A 25,268-nucleotide genomic window follows, 5' to 3' on the forward strand; every position below is an offset into this window, starting at 1 on the left:
AGGCCATGATGGTATTCAAAGAAGAATTTCTGCCGATCCAAAAAATCTGTATGCAAGTTATCGCAACAAGTGATGTAAAATAAAACATCATGCTGCAAGATTTTTACAATTTAAATTTGAAACCGTACCATATAACAACTGAGCAACAACTTAGGAGAACAGATAATCCAAAATGTCTTAAATTAGAAAAGTTCTGAAAAACATTATCGATGAACAAATAGACCCGATGCTGTACTTGCTGACAGACAATTCACAAATTCATTTATCTAAACTTATTTAATTTCTCACATCTGGGCATCTGATGGATGAAAAATCCTCAATAGATGTCTTGTGTCCACTTCACAATCGGTACGGTACAGTGTTTCTGGAATCATATAGCAAGATCAATTGTATAACAGCCGATAGCAGGATCATATAACAGTGATCGACTGTTAAGACAGAAAATTATAGTACGCTAGTTTAACAGTGAAAAAGAGTCCAGCTTCCAGCAAGATATTTACAAGAGTAAATTAACAACTTTGGCGCTTTTTGTGTCTAAAATTGTCTGCATAAAGACTTATAACAGTTCCAGAAAAAATAAAATCCATTAATATCAATTTCTACTTAAATATATCTCTCTCTACACATGCTATCAAAAAACAAGACCTAAACATTAACAGAATGAAAAACAACAATTTCATGCTGAGCAGTACATTTATAATCACAGCACAGAACAGATACTGGTCTGTTTAAACACATTTCCAAACCGGTAGCAATCACCTGGAGTAAATCATGCTGCTCAGAACCGCTACGTGATCTGATACCTAACAAAATGATGGCACGATAGCGATTAAACAAATGAGAAATTTAAGGCCAAAAAAGAAATAATAATGAAACAAAATGTGTTTCAGTGCTAACAAAATCTGTGAAAATTCCTTTTCCTGTAATTAAACATTAAAAAATTAAAGATAACAAATTGTAAAAATAGTAAGGAAAACATAACAATTATAACCAGAAAAAGAGTTTATAAATTAACAGCTAAATCGTTTTATGACTCGTTAAAGAAAAACACACTGAACATTTTGAAAGCGACCTTAGATTGTCATCAATTATTCCCTACCAAAGCTTAAGACTACAGCCAAGAAATCTTTTAAACAATCTTACATATCCTATGTTTTATCCAACGATGTGTTTAGGAAAAGAGCCAATTAAAATCTACTTGAATCCCAAAATAGTGCAGATACAGTCCTAAAATTTTGTTATGGAAAACAAGCGTAGATTTTAGAAAAAGAAATCACAAGTCGCAGCAGAAAAAACATCAATCATCTAGGAAGTGGCATTTTCATATAAAACCGTGCAAACGTACACGCTTGGATTTTGCTATCAAATAACAAAAATATTTTAATTCAAGAATGAACACATTTATCAAGGCTAGGAACAAGTCCAGAGTATAATCAAACAAAAAAAAATAAAGTTTTGTTGGGGTATGGAATTGTGAAACAAAAGAAAAAGAGCAATACGGGTAAACAATCCGCTGTAATTTTATAAAGATATTATTAATAACAAAGGCAGTCAAGAAGTAGATAATTATTATTAGTAATTAATGATAAACATTATCATTAATCATTACAGTTAAAAATCTAACCTATCCTTCTTGTTTTGGTTTCCAAAATACTAATCGATTATGTCTGTGCCAAAAGTATCTGTGTACATAAATGTAAATCGTTCAAAAATTAATTGCAAAAGTTGCATTTTCCAATTTTTTAAATGAAATCACTAGCTCTCCTATAAAAGGATCTTTTTAAAATTTTACAATATCTATTTTTAGTGAAGGTAAGAAGAAAAAAGAATTACAACAACTTTTTATTTTAGTTTTGTTTACTTCTGTGAGTTTCAACCGCCGATCTCAAAACCACTAAAACTAAAGAATGTGACTTTACAATGTAACATATACACTAAAATTTCAACTATAAAATTCTAAATGGTCAAAAAAACTCTGCAGAAAGGCAATGGTAGCACCGCTATAATTATTCAGGCCAAAACATAAATTGTCTGTCACCTGCTTTATTTCGATAAAGATTAATCCATAATTAATTTATAAAGATGAGGCTAGCCAAGATATTTTTATAGATCGATTCAGGTGTACATTATACAAAAGTATTTTTATTTATCTTTTCCCTTTAATTTTTATTAGATATTTTATAAATGACTGGCCCAGAAACATCTGGATTAACGGGATCAAAATAAAATTATTTATAGAAATATACACGAAATAACAATGTAGAGAAAACAATAAAAATATTGTACTTACTTTTGTATATAAATATATATTGTGTGTTTATTTATAAATACGAATATTTATATACTATTTATAAACGAAAATATATAAATACAGTAATACAATACATAATTTTAAAAAAAAACTTTGCAACAACAATGACAGTCACTGTTAAGATTCTTGTAGATCGGCTTTGTCAACTATTTCAAAATCTTTACCAGTCTGTGACTGTTGACTGCTACCTTCTGATTCAGTTTCGGTTTCTGAACCTCTATCTTCTGTATTATTTGTATCGACATTGCTATTATTAACATCGCCACCATCCTCACTTTTTTTATCATCGTTTGACGTTTCATTACTTATACTAATTTCCCTGAAACAAACAATTTGTTTCTATTAATCGTAAAATAAACAGAGCTTATATTTTAAATAATGTAAAAAAAGAATTAAGTAACATTAGGCCGGTGAGATAAAAGACCGATGTAATGTTGCGATCGTAATCGACAGATTGTGAATCTTAGATTTTTGTGTACAGCTTATGTTAACAATCCGCATATGTTGTACTTTGTCAACAAGGTTATTGTTTCTCAGAATTTCTATATATATATATATATATATATATATATATATATATATATATATATATCAATTGAGAATAATTTTATTCAGCGTTGTGAACAATGCGATTGAAAGCCACTATTAGTTTGCATTTATCACAAACATTATTGTCGTTCTAGTTTTCAGTTTTGATTGTTCGACATCAGTTAGTTTAAATACAGTAATTACTTCATTTTAAAAGATCTTAGAAAATTATTTTATTTTAGAGTCTGTGTTAAGTTCATGTTGTGTTTTAGGCTAAATGTATTTCTTATATTTTACATGTAACTTTAAAGTGAAATACAACTAACTTGAAGACAGAAATAAGTGTTCTACATTTTTTAAATATGTGTAAATGAAAATTGTTCTCATTACTGCTCTGGTAAATCAAAATTTATACGGTAAACAGAGTATTCTCTAAAAATAACCTATTTCAGTTTTACAAAAATGAGTGAATAATGTAGTCTACATACAGCGCATAAGTTTCTGAAATATTCTGAACGTATATCGTTGTCTAACTTCATTTTATATTTGTATAATTCACATCAAGGCACTTCAGAATAAATTAGCTCGACTTTTAATGAAACTCCGCAAGACCTCTTCAAAACAGACTTCTTACTCAAATGTATCAGATTCTGTTTTGGGGAAGTTTTACTGTATAAAATTCCTTTAGAGACTTATATACTCTAAAATTGATAAAAAGAATTTAATTTTCTGATAAACACAAGACAAATGTTCTTGTTCCAATAACATTAATACTTTATATTTGAAGATGATATTATATTTATTTCTTCTTTACAAAATGACTGTGTATCTCCCATAGTTATTTCTCCATTTTTACAACATTAATTATTTAAGAATGTGACTATTTTAGTCTTTCTAACTCTTAATAATTGAACTTGAAATTATAAACTACATAAATTTATAAATAATTATTAAATATAAACAATCAAATCTAAATTATTGTGCAATAGTCTATAATTAATACTAATCAATGTAAAATATAATCTAAATAAATAAACTATCTAACTTATAAAGGAATTGTTTTCTTTCTTAATGTATCCAGCACCTCAAGGTACAATATATTGCCGATTGACTAAATTTGAAACAAGATTCAATAAACTAAACTTATGTTAGTGATTATTATCAAAAACTGATATCAGTAACACAATAACACAGTTAGGGAAATGCAGCAAACAGCGAACATCTGCAGAAATTAGTTTTCCCTCATCAAAGGCAACCATTTTTATTTTTATTTTTACTTGAATATGGTGTAATATTGAAAAATAAGTACATTTCTTATGTCTTCATATAAAAGCTTGTTCTATGATTAAAAAAAGGTTTATTTTACGATATGAAATATAAAAAAAATGTATGTTAACCACCATTAATGTAATAAATAGAATAACCCACGATTTTTAGAGCATCTGAAAATATTTAAAAAAAAAAACAAAAAAAATTAAATTTTAACAGAGGACCTAAAATCTTTTATCAGATATGATTAAAAACTCTCTTACTTGTTAAATGAAGATGTATCGCCAACTGCGGTTTCATCTTCATAGTCATAATCATCATCGCTCTTCTTACCTTTACATTTACTTTTATTACTTTTACTGCTGTCATCTCCGTTATCGTCATCGTCTTCATTGTCAGAATCTTTTTCTTTTTTCTTTTTTTTACTGTATTTTGTTGTCGAACCACTTTTTCCTTTATACTCGTACTAAAATAACAAATTAAAACAATAAACAAATAAACAGCTGTTCAATATAAGACCACAATAACTATACCGATACTTAAATGTTTCATTTACCGAGAGGTATCCTAAATTTTAAAGTAGACTAAAACGGAATACATAAAATTATTTTTTATTTCCTCGGTCAATCAAATTGACTTTTGGGCTATTTAAATGATTACAATCTAAGATAAAATCTAGGATGAGTAGCTATTCAATACAATTTTGTGGACAGATGCAATTTGGAGAACCAAAATTCACATGTTAAAATAAAATAAATTGAAATTACTTAAGAAATAATTAAGGCACATGTTAGGCAAAACATTGTGCCAGAATTCAGGACTCCCATCAGTAATACAGTGACAAAAAATTAAGTCTAAGTGAAACCGTGTGGCTAATATATTCAACAAAAAATTACAGTTAAAATCTTATGCATTTCCCTCAAAGATTTTCCTTCAGCCGCTAATAAAATACTTAATGATTTCATAATTTACGTACAAAGATCAGTGTTAGCTATGAAAACCAGTAATATTAATAGGATGTCAACAGCAGAAATGCTAGAGCTATTCATAAACTTGTGATTTTGTAAATTTTTGATGAAAACATCTAACAGCCGCTATCTACCGGTCTTAAACACATTAGATTAAATATTTTATTACATTTAAAAATGAACTCTAGTGAAAAACATTAGTTTATGGAATTTAATAATAACATTTTTTCATCAATTCCTTAAAAATTAAACAGATTTTTGTCATGAAAACATTAATTACTGCCTGCCGTCAACTGAACCAAGCAGCAGTGCTTGTTGTTTTTGTATAATGGACAATACATTTCAATGTTAATAAGTTTGACTGTAATTTTATATAATATATATATATATAAATAAATGTTTTTTGTCCCATATGTGTTCCTATACCATTCATCCAATTGCAGTGAAACTTTCTGAATTAGTTTCCTAGTAGACCTACTAGGAGGCACTGGGAGTTGGTATTTCAAAAAACTTTATTTACGGTCTGATTTGGCTCATATTCAGAATATACATTAGTTACATGAAAAGAAAATTTTCTGCAAAATTTTATATGACCTGCTAGGCGGCAGTGTCATATTGATATTTACAAAATATCAGTGGCACTGTATGAAATAAACATAGAGTTTCTTCTTCTATATATGTAAAAGTTCATATGTGTGTGCCCACTATAGACTAAAAAAAACTACTGGACCGATATTTACATGCGGGGAAAAGAGGAAAAGTAAAAAGAGAAAATCAAGAAATTGAAAAATAGAAAAGGAGGAAGAGGGGAAGAAGTGGCAAGGAAAAAGGGGGAGTTTAAAAAAGGAGAAAATTGATAAGAAGAAAGTGACATGAAAAAGGGAAAAGAGAAAAGGGGATAAAATGAAAGGTTAAATTTTGGGAAGTTCCGTAATGTTCATTTTTTTCTGTTTTATCAAACTTTCAATTTTGTTCATTTAATCTATATATAAATATTCAAATCCAGCAACAACGAAACATTGCTGGGTCTGCTAGTATTATATACTTATGTCGGCCTAACAAAATATTACTTGTTATGTTCCATTAACTATATATATATTAGTATTTATAAACCACCAGATACACACATATAAAGCAAGATTGATCTTACCTTCAATCTAATAAGGCCTTTTCAAATCCTATAGATTCATCATCAGTTATTAAAATACCATAATTATCATTAGCATCGAGTACTTTCTCAACCAATTCGTGAAGATTAATTAAAATTATTAGTTAGATGTTAAAAATCTATTATACAGGCCTACCAATTTAAACAGATCCTGCTAAAAATTTACCCGGTGGTTTATTAAATTGTAATTGTAATTTTTATATTTATAAATATAATTTTCTCAAAACGCTCCAGTTTGTTTTTAACGTTAAAAATTTCTATTATTTTAACATTATTTACTAAATGTGTAATTTTATGTACATTTAAAATCAAGTGATCTGCCATATTTGAAAAGTTTTTCTTTTTACTTTTAAATACTCTAGCTGTTTCAAGAATCTTGCTTTAAATGATCTATCATCAGTTTTACTTATATATATGGAACCGGTCTGTACATTTAATTTTATATATGCCAATTTAAATTTATCCTTGTCATAAACTTTGGTTATATTTTAAACAATACTATCGGTATAAGAATATTTTAAGTAAACATTATCAACTTTCTGCATGTTATGCATCGGTTTTAAAGTTGTTGTGCTATTAAGTTTTGATATTTGTTTTATATATATATATATATATATATATATATATATATATATTATCAATTAAATAGTTAAAATCTGAACCTGCATATAAAACTAACAAGCACATAATAAAATATTTATACAATTTATGTGGGGTTTATACGATAAAGTATAACGATTGTGAGGATATTTATATAGGTAAAACCAATAGATCATAAAAATAAAAATAGTTTAAAAAATAAAAAATTTGGCTTTTCTAATGTTGCGGATCACCTTATAAATAATAAACGTTCTATCTCTGCTGTTAATACTAATTTAGAAATACTGGAAATTAAAAAAAGGAAATATAAATAAAAATTTAGATATTTTAGAAAAATATTTTATACATAAATATAAGCAAAGATTCAACTTAACCTACAGACAGATTTTGAACAAGATATATTCATAAAAGCTGCATTAGATAGAAGCACTTTGCTAGAACATGAAATTTTAATTTATTTAAATTGCACAGTATTAGTATTTGGCTAGCCACATATAGGTTATTATATATGCTTTTATTTTATTTTACTTAATGACTTCACATGACTGCGTATATGTATATGTAATTTTAATTTTTTAATATTTTGTGTTTAATGTGCAATTGTATACAAATTTTATACACGACTGATGATGTGGGATCTCGCAAAAGTACTATCGTAAAAATTATGAAAATACCAAATAAAAATAAGGAAAGAGTTTTCTTATTTCTGTACTTGATTTATATTTTATATTTAAATTATCAGTGCAGAGGTGACACGGGTCTTTAAAGGATTGATTTTAAATATATATATATATATATATATATATATCAAAGACAGAAGAATAACACAGTTTTCCACCAACAGTACCGAATCCAATACAATTCCTCCTACTTTGTACCTTATGCTTATTGTTTTTCCATTTTAAGAGCACTTTCAAGGGTTTCCTTCATCATCAGTTAATAAAAACTTTTTAAAATCACACATTTAACTCAAAAACATTAAAATTGTCGCATATTACAAAAATATGTAGTCAAAAAACTAAAATGAAATATTTCAAGCGGCCAGCCACACATACGGTACTCTATTAACATTACTTAAAATTTTTATTTAATTAATTATACAAATGGGCTGTTATCTATGGCAGTTTTGATAAGAAAGTCCTTATCAAATTCTGTCTGTACATTCATCAAGTTAACTTGCATATATAATAGTTTATACTTGTATATATAATATTTTTCTAAAATATTTAATTTTTATTATTATTATTATTATCACATCCTTTTATAATTTCAATTATTTTTAAATTTGTACCCGAGTTTGTGATTGAATGTTTATCGATTATTAAATGGTCTGCAAGATTGGAGAAACCTAACTTATAAGATCTTAAGTGTTCTACAAACTTAGCCCTAAATGATCTACTAGTTTTGTCAATATAAATTTTGTTGCGATCATTGCACGTCTAAGAGTATTTTATATAAATGTTTTCATCATCACATTTATTATTTATAGGTATCAAAGTCGCATTGAATTTCAATTTGTTTTTTATAAATATTATCAATTAATGAGTTATATCCATTTTACTGCAATATATTTTATATCTATTTCTGCATTTAGTTTTTCTTTATTATTCTGCGTGTGTATCGCTCTATTTAACATGTTTGTAAATGTATTGATTTTATGTGCCCAAGGATGACTTGATCTTCTGTTAACAGTTAGTTATTTTACTAGTTGTTCGTTTCCTATATACAGATGTTATAATTTTATTAATTTTACTAATTTCTATGTCAACATCTAAAAAATTAATTTTTCTGTATTTGTCTGTTTCGAAGGTAAATTTTAAATTACGATAAGAATTAAGTTTTTTTTAACATTATTAAACGCTGATTATTTATAACAGGTTCATAGAATACCAAAATATCATCATGTACCGAACCCGTAATCGAATTTTATGAATGCGGGTAGTAATACCATAAACCATCCTATTCTCAAACTTCTGTAAATAAATTTTGGACATAACAGTCGGTACTGGAAATCCCATGGGCAAAGTACTATCTTGTGCGTAAGATTCTTGTTAAATTCAAAATAAATTCGACATATATTTCTAATGATGGTTATAATATTTTATTGTTAATTTTAGTAATAAAATAACAAGGCGCGGTTTTCAAATTAATTAATGGAAGCATTGGGTTATCTTGCTTATATATTTTAGGAAGACCAGAAAGTTTGGGAACAAAAGGTTTAAATGGATATAATCTAGTGTGATACCTCATATTATAATTAAAAATTGCATTATAATTTGTTATTAAACTTTTTGTAATTTTTTGAAATTTACTTGTCGAGTATTATTTTTGTAAAATTATTTTCCCTTTATATTTTTCCATTAAATTATTATATTTATCAATTAACATATTAACTAGCGTGTTTTGTTTTGTGTCTGATTTAATTACAATACAATTATTTTATTTAAATTTTTCTTTTAAATTACACACTGCTTTTTTTCTGAAGCTTTCTGTGCTTACACTCCCAAGTCGAAACAAGCCAGTATGTAGTGGTAGGCAAAAGGGGAGGCAGCCCCAGTGAAAGCCAAGACTTTACTATCAGCCGGCAAGGTTCTTTCAACAGTTTTTTCGACGGCGAGGCATTTTGCTCCTTGATCTTTTGCATGAGCAACACACAATCAATGCTGCTTACTAGTGTGAGCTGTTGAACAAGGTGAGGGCTTCTTCACCGCAAAAGACAAGACCAACCGATTCAAGAGGCCATCCTCCTCCACAACACCGGGCCCCATTCTGCAGCTCTAATGGTCTCAAAACTAGAAGAAATGCACTGGACTCAACTTGAGCGTTACTTATTTTTTTTGTTTAGAGAGGATTTTAGCTCTTGTCTATATACGAGGTGTGTTTAAATTAAAAAGTAACAAAAAATTTGAAATTTCGGGGACTGTATTAGTCCAATTCTTGGAATTTGTTGTTGTTATATTGGTAAACATGTCTGAAAAGTATCTGTATATTTTTAGCCATATTGGATGTTTAGTCTGTTGTCAACTGTCAAAAGGATAACATGTGTTTTGGTATGATCAGCAATTTTTCATTTGTATAAATAATGGATCAGAGAATTTGTATTAAATTTTGCCATAAGAGTGGAATAAAGTGTAGTGATATTTAAAAAAAGTTAAATATTGCTTTTAGTGAGTCTGCTATGAGTAAAGCAAGGGTTTACGAGTGGTATAAGTGTTTCCAAGAAGTTAGTGAAGACGCTGAAGATGACGAGCGCCCAGACGCCCTAACACATCAACAACCGATGAAAACATGGAAAAAGTGAAAGAAATGATTATGAATGATCGCCGAATCACAATCAGAGAAGTCGCTGATGATATTGGGATATCAATTGCCTCATACCATGAAATTTTTTCAGATGTTTTCGGTACAAAATGTGACAGCAAAATTTGTTCCGAAGTTGTTGAATTTCAAACAAAAACAGCGGCGAATGGAAGTTTCTCAGATGTTGCTAAATGAAGTCAACAACAATGCAGAACTACTGAAATGAGTCATAACAGGTAATGAAACACGGGTTTACGGATATGATGTCGAAACTAAAGCTCAATCGTCCCAGTGGAGGCATTCTGAATCACCAAGACCGAAAAAAGCTCTACAAGCACGGTCAAAGGTGTGAAGGTTATGCTCACCATGTTCTTCAATTTTAACAGCACAGTGCATCATGAGTTCTTGCCACAAGGTCAAACAATCAATTAGGAGTATTATCTACAAGTTCAACGCAGTTTGCATGAAACAAGCCAAAAAAATGCCCAGATTTGTGGTGAAACAATTGATGACTTTTGCATCATGATAATGCACCTGCTCATACTTCATTGCTTGTTCATCAATTTTTAGTCAAAAACAATACTGTAATGATACCCCAGCCACCATATTCGCCAGATGTGGTCCCATGTGACTTTTTTCTATTCTCAGAAATAAAGAGAACCTTAAAGGGCTGTTGTTTTAGAAGCACAGATGAGATTAAAGCGAATAGCTGAAAGAGCTAAACACTATTCCAAAGATCGAGTTTCAGAAGTGTTTCGGGGATTGGAACAAGCGCTGGCATAAGTGTATAATATCTATTGAGGACTATTTTGAAGGGGATAACAACATTAATGTATACAAATAAATAAAATTCTTTCCAAATAACAAAAATTCTCGTTACTTTTTGAACACCTCATATATTAATATTAATCCTAATTAAATCCATTATATAATTAAACATGACATTACCTAAAATTTTTAATAAATAAAGTTGTGTATTTATCTGTGTATTTGTGTATCTCTCTGTGAACATTTTTGTTTTGGTTAAGGTTTTATTACGTTGGGAATTCTTTATATACATTTCAGCTATGCGGTTATTATATTTAGTTTTAAACATGTTTTGTTGAAATTTATTAGACATATAACATTTCGTAATTTAATGTGCAATTTATAAAAATAATGACATATTTCACTGGTCAGCATTTATAATTAACTTAGCAAAATAGATTATTTTTTTATTTGTCCATATTACCTTCTGTACCAATTATGTCAAAGACAAAAGTATAACACAGTTTTCCACCAACAGTATAGAATTCAATTTGGTGAACAAATATCGCACTTGATAAGGATGAACAATTTATTGCGGCTAATGCATATAAGTTTAATCTAACAAAAAATGATAACGACATTCAAGAATATTGTAGTGGATTTTTAAAGTAAATATAAATAAAGCAAACACTAATGATAAAGATATTTTACGGAATACCATTAGTAATAAAATTATTGATGTAAAACAAGGAAATATAAATTACAAATCCTTTATTAATAATAATAAAAAATAATCTACAACCTAAAAAATAAATTAAGTTATAATAGTAGCATTATTTTAAAATCTGATAAAACCAATACAATGGTCATCATGTATTCTTATAAATACAAATATTTAATGAAACAATATATAATAGATAATGGTTTAAAAGAAATAACTGACCCTATTAACAAATTTTTAAGAATTACTAAATTTAATAATGGAATTTTGTAATATTTTGAATTATAAAAATAATTTAATAAATACTACATTGATTGTACCCTTATGATCAAAGTGCACCTATATATTAACTGGGTTACCTAAGTTACACAAACAGGGTATACCTACGCGTCCTTTAATTTTAAAACCGCTCCTTACTACATTATAGCTAAAATAATAGATAAAATTCCCATATGTAAAATAAAGTTAGAGTATAAATGTAATATAAATAATTGTTACGAATTGCTAAATAAACTAAAGTTCTTAAATGTAAATGATAAAACTAGGACTGTTAGTTATGATATCTGTAATATATATCCTAATATACCCATAGAAGAAACTATTAATATATTAAAGAAAAAATTAGTAAAAAATTATGAAGATCCCTTATTTATTGAAAATATCACTGTTATTATAAGGAACATACGCAAACAAACTTATTTTGATAACAAATATTACACCCAGGAAAATACACTACCGATGGGTTTTCCTTTTTCATCCGTATTGTCTGAGGTTTATTTACAGGATTGAAGATAAGATAGTTTACAGGATAACACATATACATGATATTTTAATGCGGACTAGATATGTTGATGATATTTTTGTAGTCTGTAATCCGGTGATAAGTGATGAACATTTAATAATCTTTAAGTTCAACTCATACTGCAATGATTTAAAATTTATGTTTGAAATTGATAAAAATAGAAAAATAAATTATTTGGATGTTAGTAATGGAGTTTAGAAAAATAATCTATGTATAACTTCAGTATATAGGAAACCAACATCTAACAAAACCACTATACATGAGCTTCAATCACCTATGGTCACATAAGATTAGTACTAATACAAATATGATAGATAGAGCGATTAATAATACGAAACATAATGTAAATAAAAATGAATTAAACATTAAATTAAACATAGAATTAAATATTATAAAACAGATTCCTATGTATAATGGTTACGACAGTAGAGAAGTAGATAAAATTTTAAATAAACAAATGGTAAAAATTAAAAATAAAACAAAAAATTGACAACATATATTTAAAATATGTGTATGCTGATAAAGTAGTAGAACGCATTACAAAGGTTTATGATGATAATAAGTTTAAACCTGCATACCAGATGAATAACCACATAATAAAACACCTAATAAGTAATAAATGTAATAATACTTTTGATGTATACAATTGAGTGGTATTTATATAGATTATGATTGTCACCATACTTATATTGGTAAGACTACTAGATCTTTTAAAACCAGATTCACGGAAAAATTTAGAAGTTATAAAAATGGGTAACTGGGTTTTTCAAATGTATCAGATCATTTGATTAAAAATAAGCATACAATGTCAGATATTCAAACTTAAAAATATTTTAAATTAAAAAAATGCAATATGGATAGCAATAAGGGTTTTGTTAGAAAGATATTATACATATAAACGTAGGAATAAATTTAATATGAAACACCTTCATACAAAGTATGACGATGACTGTATTATAAAGGTTACGGTAGATAGCACCACTATCTGTTTTCATAATAATGTTGAGTAATTGATCTTCCAACCCGGTTAGTAAAGTAAATTCAGTGAAATGGATAGCATATAATTTTTCTTTACTTAAGTTTTTGATTTTACTTTAAAGGTTTTTAATTTTAATTTATTTGTTTATATTGTGTCATGTTGTTGACATACGTAAAAATTTTTACATTTTAATTTTTTAACTTGATTTTAATTAATTAATATTTATAATTTTTAAACAATTTTATGTTTTACATCTTGTGATTATAATGTTTAATTTAAATAAGTTTTTTAAATTTTTGAATAAACTTTTAATGATAAAGTAAATTTAAATTTAATTTGTTTAAAAAAATTTCAACATAAAATATAAATGAATAAGCGATATGATATTATGAATTGCGAGTTTGATGTTTTTTGAAATATATATATAAATATAATGCAGCTGATGATGCGAATTAAGTTCACGAAAGTGCTTCTGCTTATGTAATGAGATAAGGTAAGTCATCTTATTTCAATTATTCTGTACTTCGGGTGAGCTATTAAATATAAATTAATAAATATATACACACACACATATTTTTATTGCTTCACATATAAGTCAGTCTTGGGTGTTCCAGAAATCATCTTCCCTGATAAACTATGCTTCTTGTAATGTCACAAGGTAAAGTAAATGGTTTTTTTTGCATAAGTTCAGATAAGTACACCATTAATATTTCACAATTCAATATTCTTTTCTTTTCTCTTCAGAATAAATGGTGTTTAATTCATTTTTAATATCTTTTGTTCTTATTCTATCCAAATGCCATTTACTGTGCAAAGAAAGCTCAACTCTGTTATCCCAATTTCATTTCAGTTTCCTCTGAATGGTACCCAGATCTCATTTTCATACAATGCCACCAGAACTGCACTTTTACAGAATTTTATTCATTTTTTTTTTCACATTTCCATAATTAAAAAACTATTACTTCACCCTTTTGGATGATATTTTAACCTAAACACGGTTCATATATTTTTGTATAAAGCACACTCTCTCTGAACCAAATCTTCAGCCTCTTGTAAAATAGCATCGGTTACACGAAAAATAATATTTAGTTTTATCTCAAGAGATAAATCCCTCCTGGAGTCATAAATATGCCAACAATATGGAATAGGAAGTTACAGAGTATTTCACCACAGATGATGAACTGGAGGATGTAGAGAGGTTGTGAATCGAGGAAAGATTGTCAGTATTAGTCTTCATTGACGGAATGAAAACACCGGCTCATAGTCGGGAGAAATGTGTGGCTAAAAACGGTAACCACATAGAAAAGTAAATTTAAGTTTTTGTAGCAATAAAACATACTTCTACGTCTTATCTGTTTCTTAAAAATATCTCTTTTCATTTGTGAATTATGAGCTACTGTGAACTACATTCAGCAACAATAGTCTGTGAGATTGACAATTTCATTTTAATAACCGCACCACTATCATAGAGACAAATAGTTACTGCTTCTAGGCGTTAGTAATTTTGATACACGTATATGCTTCATTCTTGTTCAGGTGAAACAGTTAATGATTGAAATCGGTCGTTTAACTTTACTCTGCTTAGTTTTGGATGATGGTTTCCTCCATAGGAATCCTGGTGCCACCACACTAACAGCAATTTCTACTTCTTAACTGAAGAAATTCATGCGGTAATCAAAAACCAACAACCTCTCATTGAAATCCTCTTCACCACCTTGACTGTAAACTTCATGCAAAATTCTTTCAATTTATATCCAATTGTCTGGTTTGATATCTCGAAGGCTTTTTTCGTTATTCATAACTATAACAAAATTGCAAACCAGGTACCGATTGTGATGTAATTCTACAGTCTGTCTTAATTCTACATGTCTTCCATATACGCACCTTTGGCCCTGAAAATGACGATTTGATTTGCCAGGTGGATCAGGGACGTTGTAGCCATCACAGATACATACACACTTCATTGATCGACTTTCTGGCAGCCGGATGAGAAGATGGTGCATTTTCTTCTAAAGTAAACTACACATATTTGAATAATAAATAGTGAACAGATAGAGTTTTTGGACATCCCTGTTGTAGATATTTATGTTGGCCTAAAATAAAAGATTTTAATACAGCTTCCACTGGCATTTGCATACAATAAAGTGAAAACATGTTTTCTTACCTTTCTTCCCATATATGGCTTTTATCAGTGTTCAATCAATTAACAGTCTCCAATAAAGGTTCAATAATTTGAATGACTGCCAATAATTGAAAATTTACTTTCTTCCTGTGGATCAACACAGTGAACTTCATACAGTATAGTGGGTTCATGCCCAAACATACATCAATCACATGATACGCTGTATACAAGTTCCAAAACTAGCCTTTTTTATTATTACTTTTAACATTATTTTTTTTTTGTTTTTATTATTCACTTCATACTAAGATATATATCTTTTTCATTCACATTTACTTTTATAGGCAAATGCTGTTATGAAGCAATTTAAAAAATTTAGGCACTCAATAATAAAAATTTTCAATCTTGTATCACATATACATCAAAAAAATTATTTTAGCAATTGCTGCTTACTACTGTGATCCTATGGGCGCTATTACAACTTAGGAAACCACAATTTTACCGGTTAGTTTTAAATACCAAAATATTTAGACACGATTATACATTGGCTATTTGTTTGATACTTAACTATATTTAATAAAATAATTTCATATAATTAGTGTTAACATAAATAGACATCGACTTAAAAAATACAACATACCTGATAAATGGGCCAAAATGATGCAAAAAATCCAACATCTTCAGTCAGATTTGGGAACAACCATAAGTGATGAGCGCCTAATGTTAACAACCAAACAAGACAAAATATAATAAGTCGTATGACAGCCAGTGCGATAATTAACATAAGAAACCCAGCTGTGGCTACGCTAAGATAATAAACACCCATTCTGACAGTAGGAGGCCATAACGGGAACATGCATATCGCTATTGCACCTAACACCAATAAAAATCCACACAGCCAATAGTAAACAGGAATGGGATCATATATCCAAACGTACGCGTCCAGACTGTCGACAAAATACTGGTCAAGATGCATTTCTAAACGTATTTTGCGTTTCTTCTTTTCCCTTTCATCCTGAAACAAATAATTCAGATAAATAAAATTAAATTAATCTGCACAGACAAATAGAAGACAGAAGGAAAAATAAATATCTGAAAAGTTACATGTAAATGCGGCAATGTTTTTTAAGGAGTAAAGCCTGGTTGTAACCGAGAGGTTCTTTAACCACTACAGGCTAATTTTTCTCCTATAAGACTCCCTGAATCGGCTCACAGGTCGATTCCTTCCTAACCAGATAATGTGCTCAATACCCAGGCTAGATTAGACATTAATTTACTACAATGAATACCACTAATTACTAAAAAAAATTTATATATATCATATATAAAAGAAAAAGAAAAAAAAAAGTGAAACCGTATTAGAAATCAGTTTATTTTCTCAGTGTTGTTATAATAGGTTGTTATAACTTTTATCTTCTACGAACAGGTAGTTCACAGATCCTATGTTTAGTTAGGTCCTTTCAGTCTTACTGAAAGTAAGACTAGTGTTTTGTTTTGGGTTCATTAAATAGCAGTACACCAATGGGAATGGCACTCATGGCATTCGCATTGGTGGGATCCTGGCCTAGGCAGACTGGAATATGTCAAAAGCCGAGATTTCGAAGATGACCTTCAAAGTTCATAAAGGCTAGGAACAGAGGGGCGGCGAAGGGTATCTTCCCCTATGGAGATCAGGATGTTTACAAAAAAAGCTTTCAACAGAAAGTTTTAAACAGAACAATAGATTATACTTGTTTACCACCTCTAGTTGAGAGGTGAAGTTTTTTATTCGCTTTTATTAATTGTTTAATTATTCACTAAATAAGATGATAAAATGATGTAAATAATAATAGACTGAATAAATTCTATGCTGAATTTTTATCGACATTTGCTTTTTGTGCAGAATAACTAAAGAATCAAGGATCCTCACAAAGACCGATATGGCATTCTTTACATTTCTATCTGGATTCTTAAGTTTTCCTAATGATGGTTTTGGCCAATTATTGGTAAAAACTGCTACAAAAATATCACACATATGCACACAATTATCAAAATATAATTTATCAATATTACAAACTAAATTAATAGAGAAGAAAATCAGACAAGTGAGGAAAAAACATGATATAGGATAGATAATAATATGTTATAAACAGATTTTATGTGGTCAAAATAGTTTTGAGCCACTCGATCATGGTTTCATAAAAACATCTTTTGCACAGATAATCTTATTCCTTTTGAATTTAGTTGAGAATGTTTTCCAAAAGAAACTGAAGACGAAAAAATCAATATGGGATTTGTTCTTACAATGGACAATTTAAAAACAAATACACTCAAAATTACTTTTATATATAATTGGATTAAGATAATATTTTTCTGCGTAGTAACAATTTGTCTAAACGCTATAATTTTCCAAGCTATTACAAGAGACCAACAAATTTTTGTTACTATAATCATAATTTTTGCAAAAGGCTATTTTTTATCTGGAAGGTTCTTATTCAAAACCAGTTAAGGTTTGGCAGTTTTTCACATTCTACAAAATTAATCTCTCATCTATCATAAAAAATACCTAACTGTAATTGTGCCTGATGCGCAATATGATTGCTACACAAATAAATCCATTAAAATAACTTTAAAAATTCAAGAAAATTATTACATAATATATATCCTAAATACTTGGCATTAATAGACCTAGAAAAGGCATTCAATAACGTAGACTGGAATAAACTGTTCAGCATTTAAAAAAAATTAGGGTTTAAATACAGAGATAGAACAATTGCTACATCTATAGCCCAAACAACAGAAATTGAAGAACATAATAAAGAAGCCGTAATAAAAAAGGGAGTCTGATAAGGATGTTCCCTATCATGGTTACTTTTTATCTTTACATAGAACCCTAGCAGTTGATGTTAAAGAACAATTTAGATCCAGAGTAACAGTACAAGGTGAAAGGATAAAGATGCTATGATTTACTGATGATACAGTAATTCTAGCAGAGAGTAAAAAAGATTTAGAAGAAACAATGAACGGCATAGAATTAACACCTATGCAAGAATTAACACATGAAAATAAACAAGAACGAAACAAAAGGAAAGTAAGGAAATGTAGTAGAAATAACGAAGATGGATCGCCGCTGAATGTAAAAATAGGAAGAGAAAAGATTATGGAGATAGAAAAATTTTGTTATTTGGGAGTAGAATTACTAAAGAAAGATGAAGCAAGAGAGATATAAAATGCCGAATAGCACAGGCAAAACAAGCCTTCAGTCAGAAATATAATTTGTTTACATCAAAAAATTTAAATGTCAGGAAAACATTTTTGAAAGTATATGTTTGGAGCGTAGCTTTATATGAAAGTGAAAAACTTTCGACGATCAGAGTACCTGAGATGAAAAGATTAGAAGCTTTTGAAATGTGGTGTTATAGAAGAATGTTAAAAATCAGATGGTTGGATAAAGTGACAAATGAAGAGGTGTTGCGGCGAATTGATGAAGAAAGAAGAATTTGAAAAAATATAGTTAAAAGAAGAAACAGACTTTTAGGCTACATATTAAGGCATCCTGGAATAGTCGCTTTGGTATTGGAGGGACAGGTAGAAGGGAAAAAGTGTCCAGGCAGACAACGTTTGGAATATGTAAAACAAATTGTTAGGGATGTAGGGGGTACACCGAAATGAAACAACTGGCAATAGATAGGGAATCTTGGATAGCTGCATCAAACCAAATGACTGCTGAAGACAAAAAAAAATATTCTAAAATAGTAATATTATATTTATTTACATAAATGTACACATAAGCCTATGTGCAGTGTTCATTAAGGAAGGGAATCCTTAAAATAAATGTTGAATTGTTCTACATAGAAAAATTAAATTTAACAAATACATCTTCAAACATTGTGTTTTTTTCAATATGATAACTATACCCACAGCAACAAGGGCCCTGTGAGGGACTAGTCAAAATTTGAAATGGAAAGAGTAGGGTTATGACACATCATCTTAAAAGTTCTCAAAAACAAAAATTTTGTTCTAAAAATCTTCAGACTACAAAATGATCTAAATCACGGCTATTAAACAATTTTCAGAGTATTTCAAAAACGGTCTACATTAACAATCAGTACTCAATAATGAAATAATAAAAAATAAATGTATTAGGGTTTCTATTTCACAGCAATCCAATTTTTTTACATACAGCCTGTAGTTTGGATGTTTAATAGGTCATTTTATGATCAAATTCCTAAAACTTCTATTTGTTTTCTATTCATTTTATTTATTTTCTCAAAATAATTTTTGCTTAGAAATTTTAAATACTACCCAGATCCACCAATGAACGAAACAAAATATTTGATATAAATTTCATGAAAATCATCAAAACCTGTTTAAAATAATTTAACATCTTCTGAGACTGCACCAAACTCAACTACATTTTGATAAATCACCAATTTTTTGGTTCAAATATCATGATATGAGCCTATCAAAACACTGCACTCATCTGCTAGCTTCTGCATAGTTAACCGGTGTACATACAACTTCTTTTGAGATATAAAAGGCATCTATAAATGCTGGCAGAATTCCCACAACATAGATAATTAAATATTTTATGTCAATTTTTAAATTTTGCAAACCACTAGCTCATAACACACCTTATAATAATCATTGCTATAAACTTGCATTAACAACTAATGCATTCATATACCTCGCTCTTTATAAAAATTAAAGAAAAACAAACCAACATACTTGGCGTTTATAGACCTAGAAAAGGCATTCGATAACGTAGACTGGAATAATTATTTAGCATTTTAAAAAAATTAGGGTTCAAATAAAGAGATAGAAGAACAATTGCTAACATGTACAGGAACCAAACAGCAACAGTAATAATTGAAGAACATAAGAAAGAAGCCGTAATAAGAAAGGGAGTCCGGCAAGGATGTTCCCTATCTTCGTTACTTTTTAATCTTTACATGGAACTACCAGTTAATGATGTTAAAGAACAATTTAGATTCGGAGTAACAGTAAAAGGTGAAAAGATAAAGATGCTACGATTTGCTGATGATATAGTAATTCTAGCCGACGGTAAAAAGAATTTAGAAGAAGCAATGAATGGCATAGATGAAGTCCTACGCAAGAACTATCGCATGAAAATAAACAAGTACAAAACAAAAGTAATGAAATGTATTAGAAATAACAAAGATGGACCAATGAATGTGAAAATAGGAGGAAAAAAGATTATGGAGGTAGAAGAATTTTGTTATTTGGGAAGTAGAATTACTAAAGATGGACGAAGCAGGAGCGATATAAAATGCCGAATAGCACAAGCGAAACAAGCCTTCAGTAAGAAATATAATTTGTTTACATCAAAAATTAATTTAAATGTCAGGAAAAGATTTTTGAAAGTATATGTTTGGAGTGTTGCTTTATATGGAAGTGAAGCTTGGACAATCAGAGTATCTGAGAAGAAAAGATTAGAAGCTTTTGAAATGTGGTGCTATAGGAGAATGTTAAAAATAAGATGGGTGGATAAAGTGACAAATGAAGAGGTATTGCGGCAAATAGATGAAGAAAGAAGCATTTGGAAAAATATAGTTAAAAGAAGAGACAGACTTATAGGCCACATACTAAGGCATCCTGGAATAGTCGCTTTAATATTGGAAGGACAGGTAGAAGGAAAAAATTGTGTAGGCAGGCGACGTTTGGAATATGTAAAACAAATTGTTAGGGATGTAGGGGGTATACTGAAATGAAACGACTAGCATTAGATAGGGAATCTTGGAGAGCTGCATCAAACCAGTCAAATGACTGAAGACAAAAAAAAAAAATAAAAAAGTTTATGAAACGATAAAATGCTAAGTTTCATAAAATTCTCAAGACGTTATCATGGCCTAAACGGAATGATGTAAAACTATTGCCGAGGGAAGGATATTGAGATGGGAGCAATTGTGTGGCTATCCCGCCAAGAAATATTAAGATTTTCAAGACGTATTCTACAACTGAAAATAAATTATAAAGTTCATATAAATATTAACCTAAAAATGTTTTGTTTCAAGTTATAGCCTATGAAAAATGTTTATCCTTTTTCTTCTCCAGAAATTATATAGCAAACCCAAATGAAAATTCTTTAAACTAACATTAAGAGATAAATTTGCTTAAACTTTGTTGCAAACTTTTATTTGTTTATTGACAACATAACAAAGTTATTATGTCAAATTAAAAAATTGTGTTTTGATATACCAATTTTTTGTTTTATAATAACTTACTCAAGGAGATTTAGCCTTGAGACCATTTTTATTCAAATTTTAAGTCAAAAACTATATGAATTTTATACCTTAATTTAAGTTACATGAATCTCAGTATGTTTCATGCATGCGTAAAATAGAAATCAGGGCTAGTTTCTTTAGAAGCTATTATTTTTAAAATACAAAGATCATGTTAAACTGTTTTATTTTAATATTCACTTTTTATCATATTCTGGAATGTTTCACATTACACACACACACACACACACACACACACACACACACACACACACACACAATTACTTTAAAAATCATTACTTTAAAAATAAGTAATATGTAGTAGCACAAACAAAAATGATAAGAATATATATTTACATGCAAGATATTAATTTTATAACTTACATGTGTCAGTGCTTTTCCACTTTCAGATTCTTTACCGCCTTCAGCATGACTACTCTCGGCGGTTTCCTCTTCTTTTCTTTTTTTTATTTCATCTTTATCCTTTTTTTCATCTTTATCCTTATCTTTTTTCTCTTTTTTCTTTTGTTTAGCTTTTAATTCCTGTTCAGAAACTGGCACCTTCTTAGCACGGTGAAAAAATTTATGCCGTAACATCCTGTAAACAATTTGAACTTTAAAGGTTTCATTTAAAAAAACAAAATTTTCTCAATGTGGCAAAAAATACCTTTTAATACAGTTTACTCCAATAACAGCCTCCATACACCTAGTATCAGAGAATCACATACAGTTTGGTAGAATCATGTACACTTCTCAGAATTTTCAAGATTTTAAACTTTGTGTTGCTTATACACACCGGTAAGTAAAACGTATTAATTTTTTTTTTTAATTTATAAAATTTTAACAAGGTTGCATCTTTGTAGGTAATAATAGATTCTATGTTTATTTTATAAAATCCACACATCAAATGATTTATATTAACATTTTACATTATTCACAACAAGGATGAAATCATTTTCAAGATTACAACAGTAGGTAAATTGTAAAAACAGAAAGCAAACTAAGATGTTGTGAAATAGGGGATTTACTATGATATAATGAAAGCAACTGAATTACAGTCTGCCAAGTAGTTGCAGACTATTCTCACACTCTACATATAGGTTTACATAAGCATGTAGCTCAGAATGGTCTTTCTTACAATTAATTTGAATTAACTAATTTTAACTGTGATTACATAGTATTTTCTTCTATTAAATAATTTTAATATTACGGGTATAAACCGTGCTAAATTAACAACCAACAGTATATAAAAGTTTTCTCCTGAATATACTACCTAAGTTCTATGAACGATGTAATTCATCGGTCAAAGAGTATCAATAATTGAAGAATGTGTATTACAGATTACTTATTTTTGTAATTCGTTTTTATTTACTGAAATTGTTAGTATATAGTCCTTAATACTTGCATTATCATTTTAGATAAATTTTATACATCCCTAATGACAACACTACATGCACGGATCTAATGCAATTTTCTGAATTTTAATTACATTAGGCAATTTGAGCCAAATGTTTGATTTGTATATTAATGACAAAATGAGAAAAACTATAAAATCACTTAATTCACATTTACAAACCAGAATGATATTTTACCAATAAAATCTCATGACTCTTACTCCGCTTTTTAATATTCACAGTCATCACTTTCTAATATCACTGCATTTAAATTTTAAAAAACCGTATGATAAATTGTAAATAAGTTTTTATACATCTGTAACTTAAAGTTCTTCTAAGTCAATCTTTGAAGCGATAGGAGGTTCTATTTTAGTTAATGTTATTTTACAATAAATAAATAAATACCTGTCCAAAAAATCAGATACATCTTGCCTGGTAGCAAACATAGGTTCTTCATTTTCTGAAGATTGCTTAGCCCACGGAGATGTAAGAAGAGCATCGACTGCTTTTGAGCCTGAAATTAAATGGAAAACAGATTTAAAATAAAAAATTTGATTAAAAATTTCAAAACAAAGAACCTGTGAACTTTACTCCGGCATATACCTCAATAAAGCCACAGCACATTGCCTAATACCTATCAACATATTTAACACACTCGCCGGTAAAATTTTCAATAATTTATTTAATCCACCAACTCGATTACAACATATACAAGGCTGTTCAAAAAAAAAAAGTGTATAATAGAATAGCTGCTGTATTTTTTTTGTATTAAAATACAAAGGAAAAAGTTACAACACACACAGTTTCTTCATGCTATTTTAAAATATTCTCCAACTGCAACCAACAATCTGTGAACACTTTTGACCACAATGCTGTATATTCTTAGTGATGTCTTCCAGAGCAGCCACAGGCAGATTGCTTCACAAATTTTTCAATTTCATGGCCTACTTCCACTAGTGACCGTTCCTTCTTATTAAATACTACAGCCAAACTTCAACACATGACGCCGATGGGATCGGATATGTTTGTGGTAGCAACTCTTCCTAGGGTCTGTAATAGTAGATTCTTTGTTATTAATTAAAGTTCTCTTATGGTCTTGATTTTTATAGGTTTATACAGGTCGGTTTGTTTTATATTTTAGGGATCCAAGTTAATTTTTATTATTAAATTTTAGGATTTTGGTTTTTGAGTGGCTTATATGCTGGCTAGCTGCGACTACTTTGGAAGAGTGGTTTATAACTTTTTAAACCACTCCCTAGGACTGGACTGCGTCTGTTATTTCATTTAAGTTCTATTTTATAGTTTGATAATTTGTGGTATTTAATTTCGATTTTTTATTTATTTGATATTATAGTCTACTCAAACAACAAATGAAAATTTGTTGTTTGACATCTTGTTTTCATTGGTTCCTTTGTTTACAATGATTTTGATCGGTTCATTTACTTTGTTTCAATTGGTTCATATTGTTGTTTGGATGGATGTGATTGGTTAGTTTAGTTTTATTTTGCGTTATTTATTTTGTTTATTTCTTTGTGTTGTATTTTGAGGAGAAATCATTGTATTGTAAAAGATTTTCATTGAAATTTTGGTTAATTTGACAGACTCATAAATATGAGCAGCTTTAATGTGTCTGCTAGGAGACGAGAAAATCGTATTAAAGTAGAGCGATCTGTGGCATTTCAGATAGCAGCGGGCGAAAAGAAGGAGATTGATAAGCGAACTAAGGCTACAGAGGCCGAAAAGAAGTTGCAAAAAGAGCAAAATTGAAATTGCAACAATTCCTCATCTGAGGTTGGCCGAAGCTGCTGAGAGTGATAGTGACATTGTAAGTGTGGCCAGCGCAGCATATGGGTCAAGTAGGAAACAAATGTGGGAAAAACTTGAACAGGGTGTGTCAAAGAAGGAGATTTCTGGCTCTTCCGCAACTCGGGTTAAACAGTTAGGTTAAACAAGCCCAGGTAGGTACATGTTATACAGTAGACAGTGGCAGCTGTTGATGTGGCTGACATAGCCTGTATATTGCAGGATAAAATATAGGAGAAAAGCATGAGACACAAGGAGGAAAAATGGATTCTGGTTCGGACTCGGATGATGGGCTCATGGAAGAGTTGTTTGGTCCTGTTGTGGGTCAGACAGTCTGT

The 25,268-nt window shown here is 29.2% G+C and overlaps 1 protein-coding gene across 1 annotated transcript in view; it reads right to left on the bottom strand.

Annotated features, from left to right (window-relative positions):
• Positions 1-2,286: 2,286 nt before the first annotated feature.
• Trp1 (translocation protein 1) overlaps positions 2,287-25,268 on the bottom strand; it is a 46,745-nt gene continuing 23,763 nt past the window's right edge. Inside the window, exons 3-7 of the mRNA XM_075380846.1 lie at positions 23,533-23,641; positions 22,118-22,331; positions 16,153-16,527; positions 4,372-4,574; positions 2,287-2,630 (exon numbers count right to left, since the gene is read on the bottom strand). Of these exons, the coding sequence (XP_075236961.1) occupies positions 2,429-2,630; positions 4,372-4,574; positions 16,153-16,527; positions 22,118-22,331; positions 23,533-23,641 (1,103 nt within the window). The 3' untranslated portion in view covers positions 2,287-2,428. The remainder of the gene's footprint in view (positions 2,631-4,371; positions 4,575-16,152; positions 16,528-22,117; positions 22,332-23,532; positions 23,642-25,268) is intronic.

Source organism: Lycorma delicatula, chromosome 13, assembly GCF_047948215.1.
Source record: "Lycorma delicatula isolate Av1 chromosome 13, ASM4794821v1, whole genome shotgun sequence".
Classification (NCBI taxonomy): Eukaryota; Metazoa; Arthropoda; class Insecta; order Hemiptera; family Fulgoridae; genus Lycorma; species Lycorma delicatula.